This window comes from Equus caballus, chromosome 13, assembly GCF_041296265.1.
Source record: "Equus caballus isolate H_3958 breed thoroughbred chromosome 13, TB-T2T, whole genome shotgun sequence".
Lineage (NCBI taxonomy): Eukaryota > Metazoa > Chordata > Mammalia > Perissodactyla > Equidae > Equus > Equus caballus.
Window position 1 is genome coordinate 33,653,885 of NC_091696.1, and position 16,667 is coordinate 33,670,551.

General features: G+C 46.5%; 1 protein-coding gene across 1 annotated transcript in view; it reads left to right on the top strand.

Moving 5' to 3' along the window:
- Positions 1-15,724, top strand: part of LOC111767615 (heparan sulfate glucosamine 3-O-sulfotransferase 4-like) — a 120,205-nt gene extending 104,481 nt beyond the window's left edge. The window contains 1 exon segment of the mRNA XM_023616837.2: positions 13,709-15,724. Coding sequence (XP_023472605.2) covers positions 13,709-14,345 — 637 coding nt within the window. The 3' untranslated portion in view covers positions 14,346-15,724.
- Positions 15,725-16,667: the final 943 nt, after the last annotated feature.

A 16,667-nucleotide genomic window follows, 5' to 3' on the forward strand; every position in this document is an offset into this window, starting at 1 on the left:
CTTCTTTCCTATCTATCTGTCATTTCTCCATCTGTTAGATGATCAGATTGATTGGTTTGAAAATCTGTTTAGTGTTTCATGCGCCCCAAGCTATGAAAGTCAGGTCTAAATACAGGCACGGTTGGCTTCACTAATTAATTTATGATTGTAGTTTAACATCATTGAAGCTAGAGATCTTGGTTTGGGGATGCAACTTTATGAAGGAAATATTTCAAGGACAACACGGAAGGCTCTTACCTCATAGAAGAGGCTGTCCTGGCATCCTGGCCAAACGTCGGGAAGTAGGGGCTCCCAGGCTGCATTCTCTCAGCTGACAGTTCAAGTTTCCTTCGACACCATATTTCAGTTGCAACCAAACAGTGGAGCTGGTGCATGGCAGTGTGACAAAACATTGTTCTTCATAGCGCCCTTTGTACCTCTCCTTCATATGGATGGATGCTTCCATCTTGATCGATTTATTTTACGAGTTTCTGTGGCCAGGCATGAGTCGAACCGGGTAACCCTTTGACCAATAAAACATCAAGTGCTTTGACTGAGCATTATCTGTCTAGCTGACCAGCTTCCTCGACTCACAAGGAAGAAATACGTACAAATGATTTACAAAGCAAAGTTTGTTTTAAGGAAGCACATGAGGTAACAAACGACCTCACTGTCAGCACAGGTCCTGAGATGGCGTTCTCTGAGAATGCACAGTGAAGAAACGGGCCTCACTGTGACAGCAGCAATAATGAACACTTGTGCTAAGCAGTTGTTCCTTTCAGGCACTGCACTAAGTGTGTCTGTCTTAGTCTCTTCAGGCTGCTGTAACAAAAATACCGTTAACTGGGTGGCTTAAACAACAAACATTTATTTCTTACAGTTCTGGAACCTAAGAATTCCAAGATCAACGTGCTCGCAGATTCAGTGTCTGGTGGGGACCCGCTTGCTGGTTCAGAGAGCGCTGTCTTCTCATTTTCTGACTGTGTCCTCACAGGGCAGAAGCAAGCAAGAAGCTCTCTGGGGTCCCTTTTATAAGGACATTAATTCTATTCATGAGAGCTCCACCCTCATGACCTAATCCCCTCCCAAAGGCCCTGCCCCCTACTCCCATCACACATAAATTAGGATTTAGTGTAGGAATTTTGGGGGGACAGAAATGTTCAGTCTATAGCAGCATCATAAGCACCAGCCCTTTCAGTCTTGAGAAAACACACTCTGAGATTGGTGTTGCCTGTGATCTCCACTGTAGACAATGAGGAAACGGAGGTTGGAGGTGGTTAAATGGGTTTCCCAAAGTCCTTTAGAGTGAGGATGACAGAGCCAGGCTCCCGGGGGCAGACGGCGAGTGTCAGCTGCAGCGGCTTGAGGGACATTGCCTAGTGGGCAGGAGGCGGGGCCACAAATGGTCCACCAGTGACGCGATAGGCAAGCAGATGGTGATGGGCCTCCACCACAAGGACATGCGAGTGTCCTGAGAGGCAGGTGGAACAAAGCACAGGGTAATCCAAGAAAAGGCAAGGCTTGAGTGAGAACCTGGCGTCTTGGCAGTCACCTTCATGAAGAACAGCACCTTCATCACTTCGAGGCTGAGCGTTATGGTGACCCACACAGAGGTGGTAGGGCTTAGACATGTACAGGGTTGCCAGAGGCAGAGGCAGACTGGGCAAGAGCCAGCAGGGCTTGGATCAGCAGCAGGATGCAGGTGAGAAGGAAGCGGGGCTGGCAGCATCCCTGAGGCGGTGACAGGCTGGCACACAGCTGAGAGTGAAGCATGAGGTAGAGAGACCTGGAGCGCAGGCTTCCCAGGAGGAGCCCTCTCCTGTCATTGTCTGTTAAATCGTCAGCGCAAGGTGCCTGTGCAGACATGCTGACATCTCCGTAATCATCATTTAATTATGGCATCTGCCCTTTGAAACACTGAGCCCGAGGAGAGAAAATACAACAACCCCGCTAATCGAAGTTGGTGTTCTGCGGTGGGGCACTCTTTGAATGAGTGTGAATAAAGGATCAGAGAAGCACACTCTGGGTGAAACCCCCAGTCAGGGGCAGGCGAAGCATATGCTCCGTAATCTCGTTAATTCAAAACCAGGGAGCATCTTGTCTTAGAACCTCTGGGGTGAGATGGTCCAATAACAAAAGAGAAAGGGTTGGAGGAAGAGCTGTTGGTAAGAAGGTGCTGATGGAAGCTGAGGTTGCAGGCAGGCAACGCTGTAGATTTTAGAACCGTGCTTCCCAAGCTATGGGCTTGAGAATTATTGCAAGGGACTTGCACATCCCTATAGATACCAAACATTAGGTATAATAAACTAAATCAATAAAAATTTCTAATAAATACACACACACACACACACACCTTTCAAAAATGTAGATTCAATGGTGATGACTCAATCACGAGTTCATTTACAGGATTGTTGACTTCAGAGTTGCTTTCTGTCCATATGTGTTTTCTAAATCAAACCATATGAACAAGTTAGCTTCTGTCACATGGTGATCTACTGATGCTGAGATGGATGATCGTGCCAGGAACAGTCAGGGATGACAGGGAGAAATGAAAGCAATGCCTACAATTTGTGCAACGTGAGGCAAAGGCCCCATGACGTGGCCACGGTCTGCTCAGCAGTGAGGCTTCCCCAATGCTTGGGCAACTGGGGGTAGCAAGGAGAAAGAGATTTCTAGTAATTCATTGGACTCTATGCCAAACTGAAGCTGTTTGGTGCTCTAAGAGTGGGTTTTATCAATGCCGTCTGAGAGTTGGGTTGTGAGACCCAGAGTCATCATTTACAGAGCGGTGCATATATCAGGCAGCCTGTGATAGGCATATAGATTCAGATTTGAGCAGGGCTGTTCTCCGTCACTCAACGAATAGAGTTGTTTGTACCTAGTGTGTGCTACATGACTCTAGCAGTAATAACAAGAGGGGACATGTACTAATTAGTATTACCAATACTAGCTCTGCGCCAGGATGCCTGAAACCTTTTCTTGTGAATGAATAGATATTATTGTCCCCATTTGACGGATGACAGAATTGAGGGTCAAAGACATTAAGTGAGTTGCTCAAAGCAAGTACAGTCCAGAGACGGAACCCCAAAGTCCAACGCTTAGCCACACACCTTGGTCAGGATGAACATGCGCTTACAAGCTTCCAAAGGAGGTGATTGTGGACCCTGGAATTAAGTTGACCCTCAGCCAGTGATTCCCAGCCTAAAACTCATGGACCTCTGTGAATCCCAAAAGATGAGGGTAGACCTTTCCAACTACTTTTACTATTTCAAAAAATGCAAACTTCTTCATGGTGAGATCTTCTTCATTTTCTCTCCCGATACTAACACAGTGCCTGGCACACTATAGTTGACAAGTTAATGAACAAATGAATATTTTTCTCTTTTTGTTTTTGGCTAAAATTTGTTTCAGTGTAGTGATCTTGATTTTCTCCTGTGAAGAAACCCTAATAAGCAATTGTACATAGTTCTGGTATATGCAATATTAAATAATAAATATATAATTATTTGGATAAGTGAAGTTGGTTCCAAAACTTAGATCCCATGAAGGGAAACATGTATAATATGAGAGATCAATATGGAAATCACTTGAGGACGTGGAAGTGGAGGCATTCAGCTCTCCGCGATAGACTGCCATTTCCCCACCCTCCAGGGGTAGTTGGACACACCCAGGACACCTAAACCTCCTCTGAGCTCCAGAGAAGTGCTGCGAGCCTGAATCCACCAGACCAATTTCTCTTGGGGTCCTGAGGCGAGAACATGGATATGAGAACCTTAATATTCCATGTTAGCAGCTCCTGACTACTCAGGGAGTGAAAACACCATGAGATTGACAAAAAACAATGAAGTCCTTATTGTACTCATTTGGGAGAATAAGAGATACCTTTGAAAAGCTGTGAGCCAATCTGCTGTGGAGCTGGAAGTGGCCTGAAAGGGGTCTTCCTTTTTTTCCATTTTTATTTGTCTTGTATTGTGTCTCTGGCCACAAAAGAGGACCTAGGATAGGCAGTGTCGTTACCTTCTGATTCTTTGAGATCAGTTCCGTCCCAAGTGGTTCAGGACACTCGAGGTCCTCAGAAGAGAGTAACAGGCATCATTTTTCCTAGTAAATTCCCCTCCCAGAGTGGACTATATTCTCATATTCCTCTCTCCCCCTTTCTGATTGCTGTCATCTACTGACGCCCTGCACGCTCACCTTATTCATTTGTGATAATATCTTCAGAAATCCATCTGTAGTGCTTTTGCCTCAGTAGGATCATCAGGAAAAATATGAGAATTCAGTGCTTTCTTCACATTTCACCCAGAAAAGTACTCTTCATTTCCAACATCTACATAAAGACCTCTAGTGCTTTCTGCTGCCCATTGTCTTCTTGTCCCTCAGCTCCCACGGAGCTTCTCCAGTCATCACTTAGTTGAGACATGAATATGGCCTAAGGCTCAAATGCTCACAGGCATCCTCAATTTCCTTGTTTCTGGTCATTCTGCCACACCTGCCTGGCACAATCCCTGAATGTACACCTGGCCCCTGAGCACTGAGTAGATAATTGTCAGCTCAAATTACGGTTTCCAGCTTCAGCTGGGCACTCAATGCCCGTTGATAATTCTCTTGTGTCAAACAGATGAAATTACTCCTTGACCCTTGGGTTTCAAGAAAATTTTTTGTTCTAATACAAATGAAACCCGGCTTGAAACCCATATGGCTAGTTTGAACAGAAGTCCTTTATTGATCACTATTCAGAAGTACCTGTGACACCTCTTGTGGAGCAGCCCAGGGACATAGGAAATGGCCCCAATCTTGGGTATATGGGATTTGACTGTTGGTGGCCCCACCCTCTCTGTGCCAAGCTTGGCTAGAAGGTCTTCAAAGACTCAGCACATAGCACCCATCCACACAAACATCTACACAGTTTTCCCAAATCCAGTGTATTCAGTAATTTCGGATATTCTCCATTCCAGGAGTTGGGACCCAGCCTCCAGACTACTGCAGATTCATTGTCTCAGTGGAGTAACACCCACAACAGTGATAGCAGACACTTAGATGGTGCTTATCATGTGTCAGGCAATAAAGGCGGCATGTATAGGAACTCATTTAATTTCTAAAACAAACTTCTGAGATATGCACTACTGCTACCACAATTATTATCATCCTCACCCATAAAATGGCACAGAAAGGTTAGGTAATTTGTCCAAAGCGTTCCATTGATAAGTGCCCAAATTTACACCCGGGCAATTTGGTTAGACAAGCAGCTTTCAGCTGGGGGTGATTTTGACCCCCCAAGGCCAGTTGGCAATGTCTGTGGACATTTGTGGTTGGCATGACTGGGGGCTGCTACTGAATGCAGGGGGTCGAGGTCAGGGATGCTACTCGTCATCCTCCAGTGCCCAGGACAGCCGCCCCCCCACAACAAAGAACCCTCCATCCCGCAGTGCTGACAGCGCTGAGACAGAAACCCCGGGGTAGGCCTAGGTCTTTGAAACGTAACGGCTTCTCAGTCAATGGGTTTGTCCAGGGCACTCGGATATTTTTTCAGTCTATGCATAAACTGCTCCCCTCCCCAGGGGATCCAAATTAGCCAAGCCTTGGGAATAAAGGACTGGCTACCCTCTGTGGAGACAGGGATGTCTGATGGTGGTGGAGTGAGAGTCGTGATGAGTGGCCTGCCTTTTCTTCCAGGTGAGTCTCCAGAGGCAAAAACACAGGAAAGTTCCTCAACAGGTCACCATAATCCGTAAATCATTAATATTTCATCCAGCTCCATTCTCTTCTCTCTGAGTCCTCTAACCCCACTCCCGAGGCCTCAAGCTTAGCAGATGACCTTACTCCTCTGTCATTGGGAATGTCAAAGCCATTAGGCAGGAAATTCCCAAATACGGATCTCTCTGATCTCTCCCACATCCCAGCTCCCAAATCTCAAGACCGTTTCAACGTCCACGCCTGCAGATACCAGGGCTTCTCTCCCGCAGTACGAATGCCTGCTGCACCCTCCTCTGTCCACCGGAGGTGGCTGTCCTATCCCGTCCTCCATGCTCTAGCTCCACTCTGGACCTTCCAGTCTTTTATCATATTGAATGGTGGTGAGGAGCCCAGGCTCTGCTGGATTTCAAATCCCAACGCTGCCACATATGTGCTGTGTGATCTTAGACAAGGCACTTAACTTCTCTGAGTCTCAGTTTACTCCTTGGTAATATGAGGAACAATGAGTGTCTCCCTTCTCAGCCTACTTTAGTAGGGCTAGTGCTCTTACCACCTCAGCGAAGTGTCTCTCACAAAGACCATCACAAACCTTCTAGTCGTGACATACCTGTGCCTGCCTGGCCCAAACTTTAAAACAGCAAACACGCCTGAGAGCTGCTGGTCGTGCGTCATTTAAAACTGGAACGCTTTCCTCATTCTTTTCCGGTCATTTAGATTCTTTGCGTATCTTCAGAGCCCAGGTTCATCTTCCCTGTCTCCTCCTGCTCCTCCTCTTCCTCACTTCTTTCCTCCCTCTGGTCTGCATTTCTCCTCTCCCTTCTCATCTCCTTCAGCCTTTGCTTCTCCTCTTCCTCCTCTCCTCTCCCCTGCCCCCGCTTCTGTCTCTTCCTCCTCCCTCTTGTGGGCACACAGGAATACGGCTGAGACTCAGCGGATAGGATTTCTTTGAAAGATGTCTGCCCACCACGGAGATGCCCCATGTGAACCACAGACCACTCTGCAAGCTGGGATATTCAGGCCTATCCTTCAAAGAACTTCCAGTCTACTGAAGGGCAGGTACCATGCGTGCTTTATCTCACTCTATACCCAACACCTGCTGCATAGTAAGCACCAATAAATACTCGACAGAATTAATGAGGGAATTCATGTTAACACAGCCCTTTGCTTGTACAGGTCCAGGAGGGAAAGTTCCTCCTAAATTCACTCAGTGAGTTAGTTGTTAGGTCAGCGCATCGGTTCAACATCCCTTCTCCCTCGGCTTCAGTCTGGCTGAGAGCCATGCGGCCCCAGGCATGCTGCTCTTCTGGTGTCTTTATAGAAGAAACGTAGTTTGCAAATAGTTTGGCTTTTTGCCTTCAGGGATTCCAGGATTCATGAATTTGGGTTTGAAAAGCACAATGAACTTTCCAACAGAACTGGGCAGGGCCAGGTCCCGGCTGTGTGTCCTTGGACACGGTTCAGTGTCTCTCTGACTCAGTTTCCACATCTCTACAATGGGTTCAGTGAACCATCAGTACTTGCAAGTTTCAGCCGGGACAACACATGACACTGCCTTGCTCAGCTGGCAGCTGAGCAGGTGCTCCGTTGAATTTCTGAGTGAGTTTCTTTCTTCAGTGCAGAGGAGATGGCCCTGCCTCCTGCCCTTGTTCTAACCGCCACTCTCTTGGGTTACAGTGCATCAGGAAGACTCAGAAAATATTGCTAATTTATGCACCATTTGTTCCCCTGGATAATGCATTTGGGAAAATGTGAGGTGCCCACGTACCTCTAATTCAGGCAAGCCAAAGGCAAGCCGTGCCGCTGACCCTTCCGGAGAGAATGAGCACTTAACATCTAACACAGGTGATCGCTTTCTCCCTCGGCATTCATGATGGTATCCATTTGCTTCAGTGGAGGAGGCCCCGGAGAGAGATATCACAAATTGAACGATGTAGCTTGATCTGGCAAGAATTTCTAGGGATTCTGGCCTGGGTTTCTGTAACTCCCAATAATAAGTCGGTGACAGCCCACGTTTACAACACACATAATGAGTCTCATTTTAAGATTCAGCTTTACCACCTACCAGCAGAGTGACCTTGGGCCAGCTGTGTAATCTTGCTGAGCCTCTCTAGTCTGGTTAAGCATTGTTGGGCAGTAACTAGGAGCCTGGGTTGTGGTGTGAGGCAGAGCTGGCACTGAATTTCAACTCCACCTCTTGTGACTTTGGGCAAATTAATAATTTCACTGGGCCTCAGTTTGCTGATCTCTAAAGTGGGGGTAACAGTAGCACCTTCTTAAGGAAGTTGTTTTAAAAATTAACAGCTAGGGGCTGGCCTGGTTGCATAGCGGTTGGGTTTGCACACTCCACTTCGGTAGCCTGGGGTTCAAGGGTTCGGATCTTGGGCACAGACCTACACACCACTCATCAGCCATGCTGTGGCGGCATCCCACATACAAAATTGAAGAAGACTCACACACACAAATTAACAGCTAATGTGTTGAGAACCTGCTGTACGTGAGGCCCTTTTTCAGATATTAACTCATTTAATGTTCATAAAATCCCTATGAAATGTGTATGATTAACATCATGCCTGTTTTCCAGATAATGAAACTGAGACACAAATTACATGGGTTAAGTGATTTGCCCGGGGTCACACAGCTAATACGTGGATCCAAAATCAGTAAGTCTGGAGTCTATGTTCTCAAGCGCTAGACTGTGGAGTGCAATGTCTGAAACTGCTTACAGAAGTTGGTCTGGCGTCAGAATTTGAACTCTCAACCACAAAACACAGCACGGAGTGAGCAGTCAGTAAATGGTGTATGATAAATATTGTCATGATTACTACTGTTATTGTGGTTTCCTGTGAGGCCGCCAGATGCTGACCCACATCTGGACCGGGCTTGTGCTGAGCAAAGCGCCCCGCTCCGTGGAGCGGGGTGGGGGCAGGGCGAGCGAATTGGAGAGAGTGTCTCGTAAACACTCGGGGCTGTGAGAGCAGCTGTGTGATCCTGCGGAAGGATTCTCGCTTCAGGACTGTGTGTTGACGCTGATGTCACAGCTGCTCTGAGCACCCCAGATACTGTTAACGAGCTGTTCCAAGCCCAGATGTCGTGTTTTCTCACCATATGGTGCACGCTGAAGTGCATGGTCTTCAGACGGGGATGGCGTGGAACTCAAACGCCGAACCCCCATGTGCAGAACCTCCTTAGAGGGGCCATGCCCTGCAAAGTGCTCCGGCTCTCCCGGCTGCCAGGGACCACGTCTCTATTGGAATGCCGTTCATTTTTTCAGCCAATAACGCAGAGCGTTTGGGGCAGCTACCATGGGGCGGGTACTGTTGGCCCTGGGGACATAAAGGTGAATAAAACATTGCCCGTGCCTTCGAAGAACTGAGACTAGTCATGAAGGACATGGGAACAAATCATGTTATGACGTTATTCTAAGCTCTGTGTAGAGGTAGTTATCAAGGGCTCTGGGAATGAAAAAGAATTAGTGAAAATCTTTGTGATTGGATTTTTTAAAATTTCTCTGCACGCCCAGCATCTAAATACCTTTCCTCCCAAAATAGGCCACGGTCAGGTTCCCTCTTCTATTGGCGAAGGTAAAGAGTCAGACATTCCTTCTCCCTAGTCCCTGGCAGGTGGACAGTGAACACATGACGTAAATGTACATCTCCAACTTGGGTCTCCCTTGGACTTCAGACTCCTGTATCAGGATGATTACTCAATACCTCCTCTTGGGTATGGAACAGATATCTCATATCACAAGTCCAAAGTCAGACTTGGTACCTTCCCCCGAAACCTGCCTCTTTCCCAGTGTTCTCCACATCAATACACTGCACTACTGTTTAAACGTTAGCTCAGCCAAACAACCTTGGAGTCATCTATATGACACTCTCTCTCTTGCACATACATCCCACCCATCATGAAGGACCGCTGGCCCTACTTCTAAAATGCATCCCAATTCTGAACACCTCTTACCACGTTGCCCTCTATCCCTGCATCCGGGCCACTACCATCTCTAACCTGCTCTCCTGAAAGGGCCTCTTAGCAGATGGCTTTCCTTCCACTCTTGGCCCACTTCTGTCCATTCTCAGCAAAGCAGCCAGAAACAAATCTCTTAAAATGTAAATCATATCACAGTGTCCATTTCTATATTCTTCAGTGGCTTCTCATCACATATAGAATAAAACCCAGTGTCTTTTCCATGGCCGCCCTCCACCATCTGTTACCTGCCCTGGTCTCATCCAGTAGGAGAGCTGCGTCCTTTAGTTTTTGGGGAAGAGGCAGACTGGGAGAGGTGTAGAAATAGAAATAGAAGCTGGATGGAGGGGCCAGGTGAGAAGACTGGCGAGGGGATAAGGGCTGAGAAAAGGCAGATTAAGACAACAAAACCAATCTCAACAAAAGCCTCGCCTTAGGACAGGAGATGAATGGCTTGTCATCATTCATTCGTTCATTCATTCAACAGATATTTAGTGAGCACCTGCTGTTTACCAGGAATAAGTGCTAGGCACTGACGCTGGTATTGAGTTACTTTTGCTAAACCACTGAGCTTAGAAACCAAAGACATACGCACTCAGTGAGACCTTGAAAAATATCTTTAGGTTCTGAGCCTGGTTCCTTCTCTATAAAACTGGAATAATAATGATGCCTGCTCTGTTGATTCAAATAGTTATTTATGTGATGCTATAAAGAGCTCTACATTTCTCTGATGTGGTACTTAGACTGGAAGGTCCATGGAGGAAAGGACGATGTCTGTTTTGTTCACTATTATATTGCCATTTATGGAAGTGAGCATTTATGGAACCAATGGGTGAATGAATGTAACTGATTCAGAATCAGTTTTGGGAAGGGATACTGCTACTTCACAGATTTTGAGAAGCTTAAGGGTATCTTCTTACTGGCAAAAATCCTGGGTAGTTTATGCCACAACAGTTGTATCTTGGCTCAATGTGATGGTCTTACCATGTGTGCCCCAAATGGAGGAGCTCTCCTAAATTGCATGGTTTAATTCATCTGTAACATGATGATCAAAGTTAGTTCAGCTCCTCTCATTCCCTTTTGCACTGGGCACTGGGCTAGGCACGCACTTACTCTCCTACACACACTGGCTTATAGGCTGGCTACCAATTCATCCTAGCTGCTTCAGATAAAAGTCCCAAGATACGCAAAGATCTTGAGAGACTGTGGCAATTAGCTGAAGTGAAGGAGATAAATTCAAACAGGGCACAGGGTAAAGACAAACACTGAGGTCTAAGAGATGAATAGCAGAGAAACGAATGGGAAGAAAAACCGAGCAGCTGCTCCTGCGCTAAACAAAAATGCAAAAAAAAATAAACAAGCTAAAATACATCTGAGGGACTAAAATCTGGAAAGGGCCGTGCAAAAATAACTATCTTCAGGTATTTTTTGCATCAACATTTATTTAATATTTTCATAATATGACATGAGTTCCATAGTACGAGAATACATCGCTTCCATTGAAATAAAAGTAGGACATCAGTGTATTCCTTCAGTCCCAGCTGAGCTAACAGGAGGTCCCTCGTTGGTCACCAGCCTCCAGATCGGGAAGTGTGGTTGATGATATTAGCTTGAGTCAGAATACTTTTTTGCTAGATCAGTTCCTTAGTTCCGATTGTTCAGCTTGTCCATTTGGTCAAATGTAAATATTTTTTCCTTGCTCTTCTCTAAGAATTTTTGTGCCAATGATCTGGTGCACCTGGCTTAAGTTAAAAAAATTCTGACATTAATTGGGCGTTATGCTAAGTGATCTACCTGCATTATCACAGTTAATCTTCATTACAATCCTGTAAGGGAGGGACTCTTATTAGCCCTGTTTAGTAGATGAGAAAATTGAGATTCAAAGTGGGTTGAGTACCTTCATCGAGGTGACATGGGTAGTCAGAGCACATGTGGCTCTCCAAGGCCATGTTCCTTGGCCCTGTCCCTCCAAATGAGACAGTTAAATCTGGTGAGAGTAAAACAGGCTCACAAACGCAAAGACACGCAAAATACTTTGGAAAATATGTTCGTCCGGGACGAGCATGATTCCGGCCGGGGCTGTTGCTTTGATCTGAAAGCTCCGTGCTGCCCAGCTGTTATACACTAACGACTTCCAGCTCTGTGTGAATTTCTCTACCAGGCAAATTCCTCTTGCCTCATAAAAGTGCTTGCTGAGAAAGCTCAAAACCCAGTAGCAATTAATTATTGACAGAGCATGTGAATTAGAGATAAAAGAAAAGTCATTCTTTCTCCACACACGCAATAGTAAATAAATTTAATTATGGTAGAGGAAGCTGAGGGATGTGTGTCGGCATTAAGTTTTATTAGCTGAGACATTTAAAAGCATGTCGTCGTAACAAAGAGGGCCTGTGTAATCCCAAACGTAGCATTTTGGTGCAAGGCTTGGAAATGAATAGGCTTAATGGCAGATGGCCTGCTGCCCTGACGGGTATTGAACAGGTTTATCGTCAATTAACATTGGTCTGCACGTGCCTATAGCAGATTGACTGTGTAATAGACCTGAGCCTCGCTGTGTCGGTGACAGGCCTGCCACATCGGGATTGGGGGACGAAGAGCATCAAAATCCCTCAATATCTTGAAGCTTCCAGATAAGACAAGGCCACTCTGAAGGTGAACAAGGATGGAGGGGCGGGTTTAGAAATGCAACCTGGGCAAGGAAACCAAGAGGCGTGGGCCCCAGTGTGGGGTCTGCCACTGGCTCACTGGGGAACTTTGGGAGCAAAGAAAGAAGAAATCCCAAAAAAGAACCAAACCTATGTTAGATGCTTTCATATTATATGTTATTTTATTCTCACCTGAACTTGAGGTAAGTTTGAGGATTTTACAAATGAAGATAATAAGGCTCGAGGATGTAATTCAATTTCCTGAGGTCACGAAGCCCGTGTGATTCTCTGTATCTGGGCTTCGGTTTCCTTATTTGCACAATGATGCCTTTGGACTAGGTCAGGGGTCAGCAAACGTTTTCTTCCAGAACCACATAGTAAATATGTTTGGCTTTGTGTGTCATATGGTCTCTCTTGCAACTACTCCCCTCTGCTGTTGCCTTGCAAAGGCAGCCACAGACAGCGCATAAAGGAATCAGTGTAGGTATGTCCCAATGAAAGTTTATTTATGAGCATTGAAATTTGAATTTCGTATAATTTTCACGCATCCCAAAATGTTATTATTATTATTTGGGGGTTTTTCCCAACCATTTAAAGATTAAAAGTCCTGGGGGCCGGCTCCCTGGCCGAGTGGTTAAGTTCCCGCGCTCCGCTGCCGCGGCCCAGGGTTCGGATCCTGGGCGCAGACATGGCACCACTCGTAAGGCCACGTTGAGGCAGCGTCCCACGTCCCACAACTAGAAGGACCTGCAACTAAGATATACAACTGTGTACAGGGGGAGTTTGGGGAGATAAAGCCGGAAAAAAAAAAAAAAGTTTGGCAACAGTTGTTAGCCCAGGTGCCAATCTTTAAAAAAAAAGATTAAAAGTCCTTCTTAGCTGCGAGCCCTACAAAAACAGAAGGCGGGCTGCAGTCTGCCAATCCCTAGACTAGATAATCTTTGAGGTCTTGTTGAGCTCAAACATTTTCAGAAAGCCACTACAGCAATAATAATATCCTTGATTTATTTAGCACAGAATCTGGCATGTGTAAGAGCTTAACACTTTACAAGCATGATCTCCCTTAATCCTTACACTGCCGTGTGAGGTAGGTGTTATTATCTCCATTTCAGAGATTATAAAACTAATACATAGAGAAATTAAGAGTATATCTGGGTTAAACATAACTGGTCAGAGGAGGAGCGGCAATTTAAGCCAGGTGAATAAGGTTCCCGAGAATGAACGCGTAAGCCTTTTGCTGCCTTTTCTGATAATACTATAGTCAGAACTATACTGAGACATATAGTTAAAAAGAACTGCCAAGTGTTTATCAATGACTTTTATCTAGTAGCTCCCCACTAGGCTATTTATCTCACACATTTCATACCAAAGTTAAGATATTTCTGGATAGGAATAACCAGGGTCTTTCCTTTTCTTCCCTCTTCCAGAAATGTGATGCCTAAGACTCTGGATGGACAGATAACCATGGAGAAGATGCCAAGCTACTTTGTGACCAGTGAGGCTCCCAAGCGCATCCACTCCATGGCCAAGGACATCAAACTCATCGTGGTGGTGAGAGACCCCGTGACCAGGGCCATCTCTGACTACACCCAGACACTGTCAAAGAAACCGGAGATCCCCACCTTCGAGGTGCTAGCCTTCAAAAACCGGACCCTGGGGCTGATCGACGCCTCCTGGAGCGCCATTCGAATCGGGATCTATGCTCTGCACCTGGAAAACTGGCTCCAGTACTTCCCCCTTTCTCAGATCCTCTTCGTCAGTGGCGAGCGGCTCATAGTGGACCCCGCTGGGGAAATGGCCAAAGTACAGGATTTTCTAGGCCTCAAGCGTGTTGTGACTGAGAAACATTTCTATTTCAACAAGACCAAGGGGTTCCCTTGCCTAAAGAAGCCGGAAGACAGCAGTGTCCCGAGGTGCTTAGGCAAGAGCAAAGGTCGGACTCATCCCCGCATCGACCCAGATGTGATCCACAGACTGCGGAAATTCTACAAACCCTTCACCATGATGTTTTATCAAATGACTGGCCAAGATTTCCAGTGGGAACAGGAAGAGGGTGACAAATGAGGCTAGAGATGTGGAGGGAAGGCAAGTGAATAGTTAAGGAGGCTCCTTACCTGAGTCCTGAGTCTCCCAGGGTCTGCAACCTCAGCCTTGCTAGAGTGCCAAGTAGATCTCCTCCTTTATCCAGTCAGGAATACTTCCAATGCTGTTGGCTTAGGCAAAGGGATGGATCTCATGGCATCCTCATAGAGGAACCAGCAGCATCTGGTTGACCAGATGGCCACCAGAATCCACTGCTAATTCTCGTCTTCTGCTAGTTAATAGAGTCTGAAGACGGAACAAACAGCTGTCAAGGTCAGAGACAGTGCCATGAATGTTTAAGTGATAAAAAAGAAAGGAAGGTCTCCCTTTGGGGGCTCTCACTTTGTTTTGGGAAGCCTGAGTTCTAGCCCTGTGTCTGGCAGAGGCCCCTGCTGTATAAACGTCCGCTTTGGCGTCTCCCCAGAGTGTTAATTGTGGCTGAGTGCTGCAGGACTCCGAAGGAGCAAGGTCCTCCCTCTAAGGTGTCTCTAGCCTTCTCTTTAAAGGTCTCATCCCACAACCCTTCGACTTCCTCTCTCTTCATCTTATGAAGGCAGAGGCATGCACGTTCCTCACCAAAAAAAGCCGATACCCCTGGAAGCCTTCTTTCTAAGAGCCCTCTAAGGAGGGTTGAGTCTCTCTCTTCATGAGCAGCCCAGGTTGTGGAGAAGCCCAGCATATGCCCTGGTGTTACACTGAGGCCCGCAGGGCTGCTCTCAGAGCAGTGTGCTTGCAGCTGACTTCAGAGCCCTGAGGTTGGGAAAGACGAGTGCCACATCTGGGAGGGAAAAAAGAAAGCCAGTCCTCTTGGTGGGAGGTTTCTGCACCTGAAGACCCTCTCTCAGCACCATGGTTCTGAGTCATGCTTTTGGGGTGGGCTCTGTCCTTTAGGGTCCCCAGAGGGGCAAGGACCCGAAAGTTGGCATATCTTTTGTTATGAAGAACCCTTAGCAGCACAAGGAGGAGGGGACCAGTTACCTGTCTTCTATTTGCCCCACCATTCCCCCCTCACAGACGTCTCACACTTCCTTTGCTGTTTTCAGAGCTGGCACATATTGGGGCAGTGACAAAAGGGCTGACTCCATTTGTCAGATGCAGTTTATGGGGGTGGGGGAGCGCAAGGGCTGTCTGCAGACACCCCATCAAGGGCTGCTGAATAAAGTCTCCCTTCCATTCATTCGATTCCATCAAAACACAGCATTTGACATGAAGCACTGTGCACAGATCTCCAAAACCGGGAACTGTTCTAGTAAAACTGGAAATATGTATGAGTGGGGGAGGTAATCTGTTCAGCTGTTATTAAACTGTCATTTCTCCTGCTAAATGAAAACCGTGTTGTTATAAAGCTTAATGCAACCTGATTAACGGGTTTTGATGGCGTGTTTGTGTTGTCACTTCCATCCCCACACCTACCCCCATCCCTCGAATTCTGGGAGTATCCCGTCTCTGATACGGCCAGAAAGACGCAGATTTGAGAATCTTCCAGGGAATCCTGTCTGCAGGGCAGGAGGATTCTTGAAACAGCACAAAGGAAGTGGTCCCTGTAAGGGGTACAGCTTTCCTTATCTTAACCAGTCCCGGCAAGGAATGGACTGACAGGCCCGAGTCAGGAACAACCTTAAACATAATTTTTTTCCAGATAAGAAAGTGGATGTTGAACTGAAAGTAACATATATTCCTTCACTACCAAAGTAAAAGAAGATATAGATAAAAATACACACACACACACACACCCCCTGTTTGAAGGAAGAAAATTCCTTCTTGTTCAGAAGAGTGTCCTGTGGGCTGGCTCATTTGGGGCCTTGTTTTATAAGCAGAGAAAGGAGTGGGTCTAGTTACACACCAGAGTCAGCTGTGCGGCTTTTCAAGCGACAGCTTCCTGAGCTCCATTTCAGACTTCTTGAGGAATCAGAATCTCTAGGTGGGGCCCAGGCATCCGTCCTTTCAAAAACATGCTTATGGAAGCTGGGATTGAGAACAACTGGAAGAAAGTCTTACCTGTGTGTTTCTTTGTCCTCTCATCCTCCCTCCCATCCTTTTATGCTTTTGTGGGGATTACTTCCAAGAAAAGTGGCCCTCAGGGTTTCTGGCTTCCTTGGATGAACATGGGCTCTTTTGGAGTTCAGTGGCAGCTAGGTAAGGAGTGAGCTTATCCCTTCGGGGGTCAAAGGAGCATCTCTTGTAGGAAAGCTTCACAGATGTTTTTATGCCAGCTAAGAATGACCATTACTCTAGGCTGCCTTCATCTCTTCTATCCTGAATAGACACACATTGATCAGCCCCTCAGTCACACCTACTCTCCAT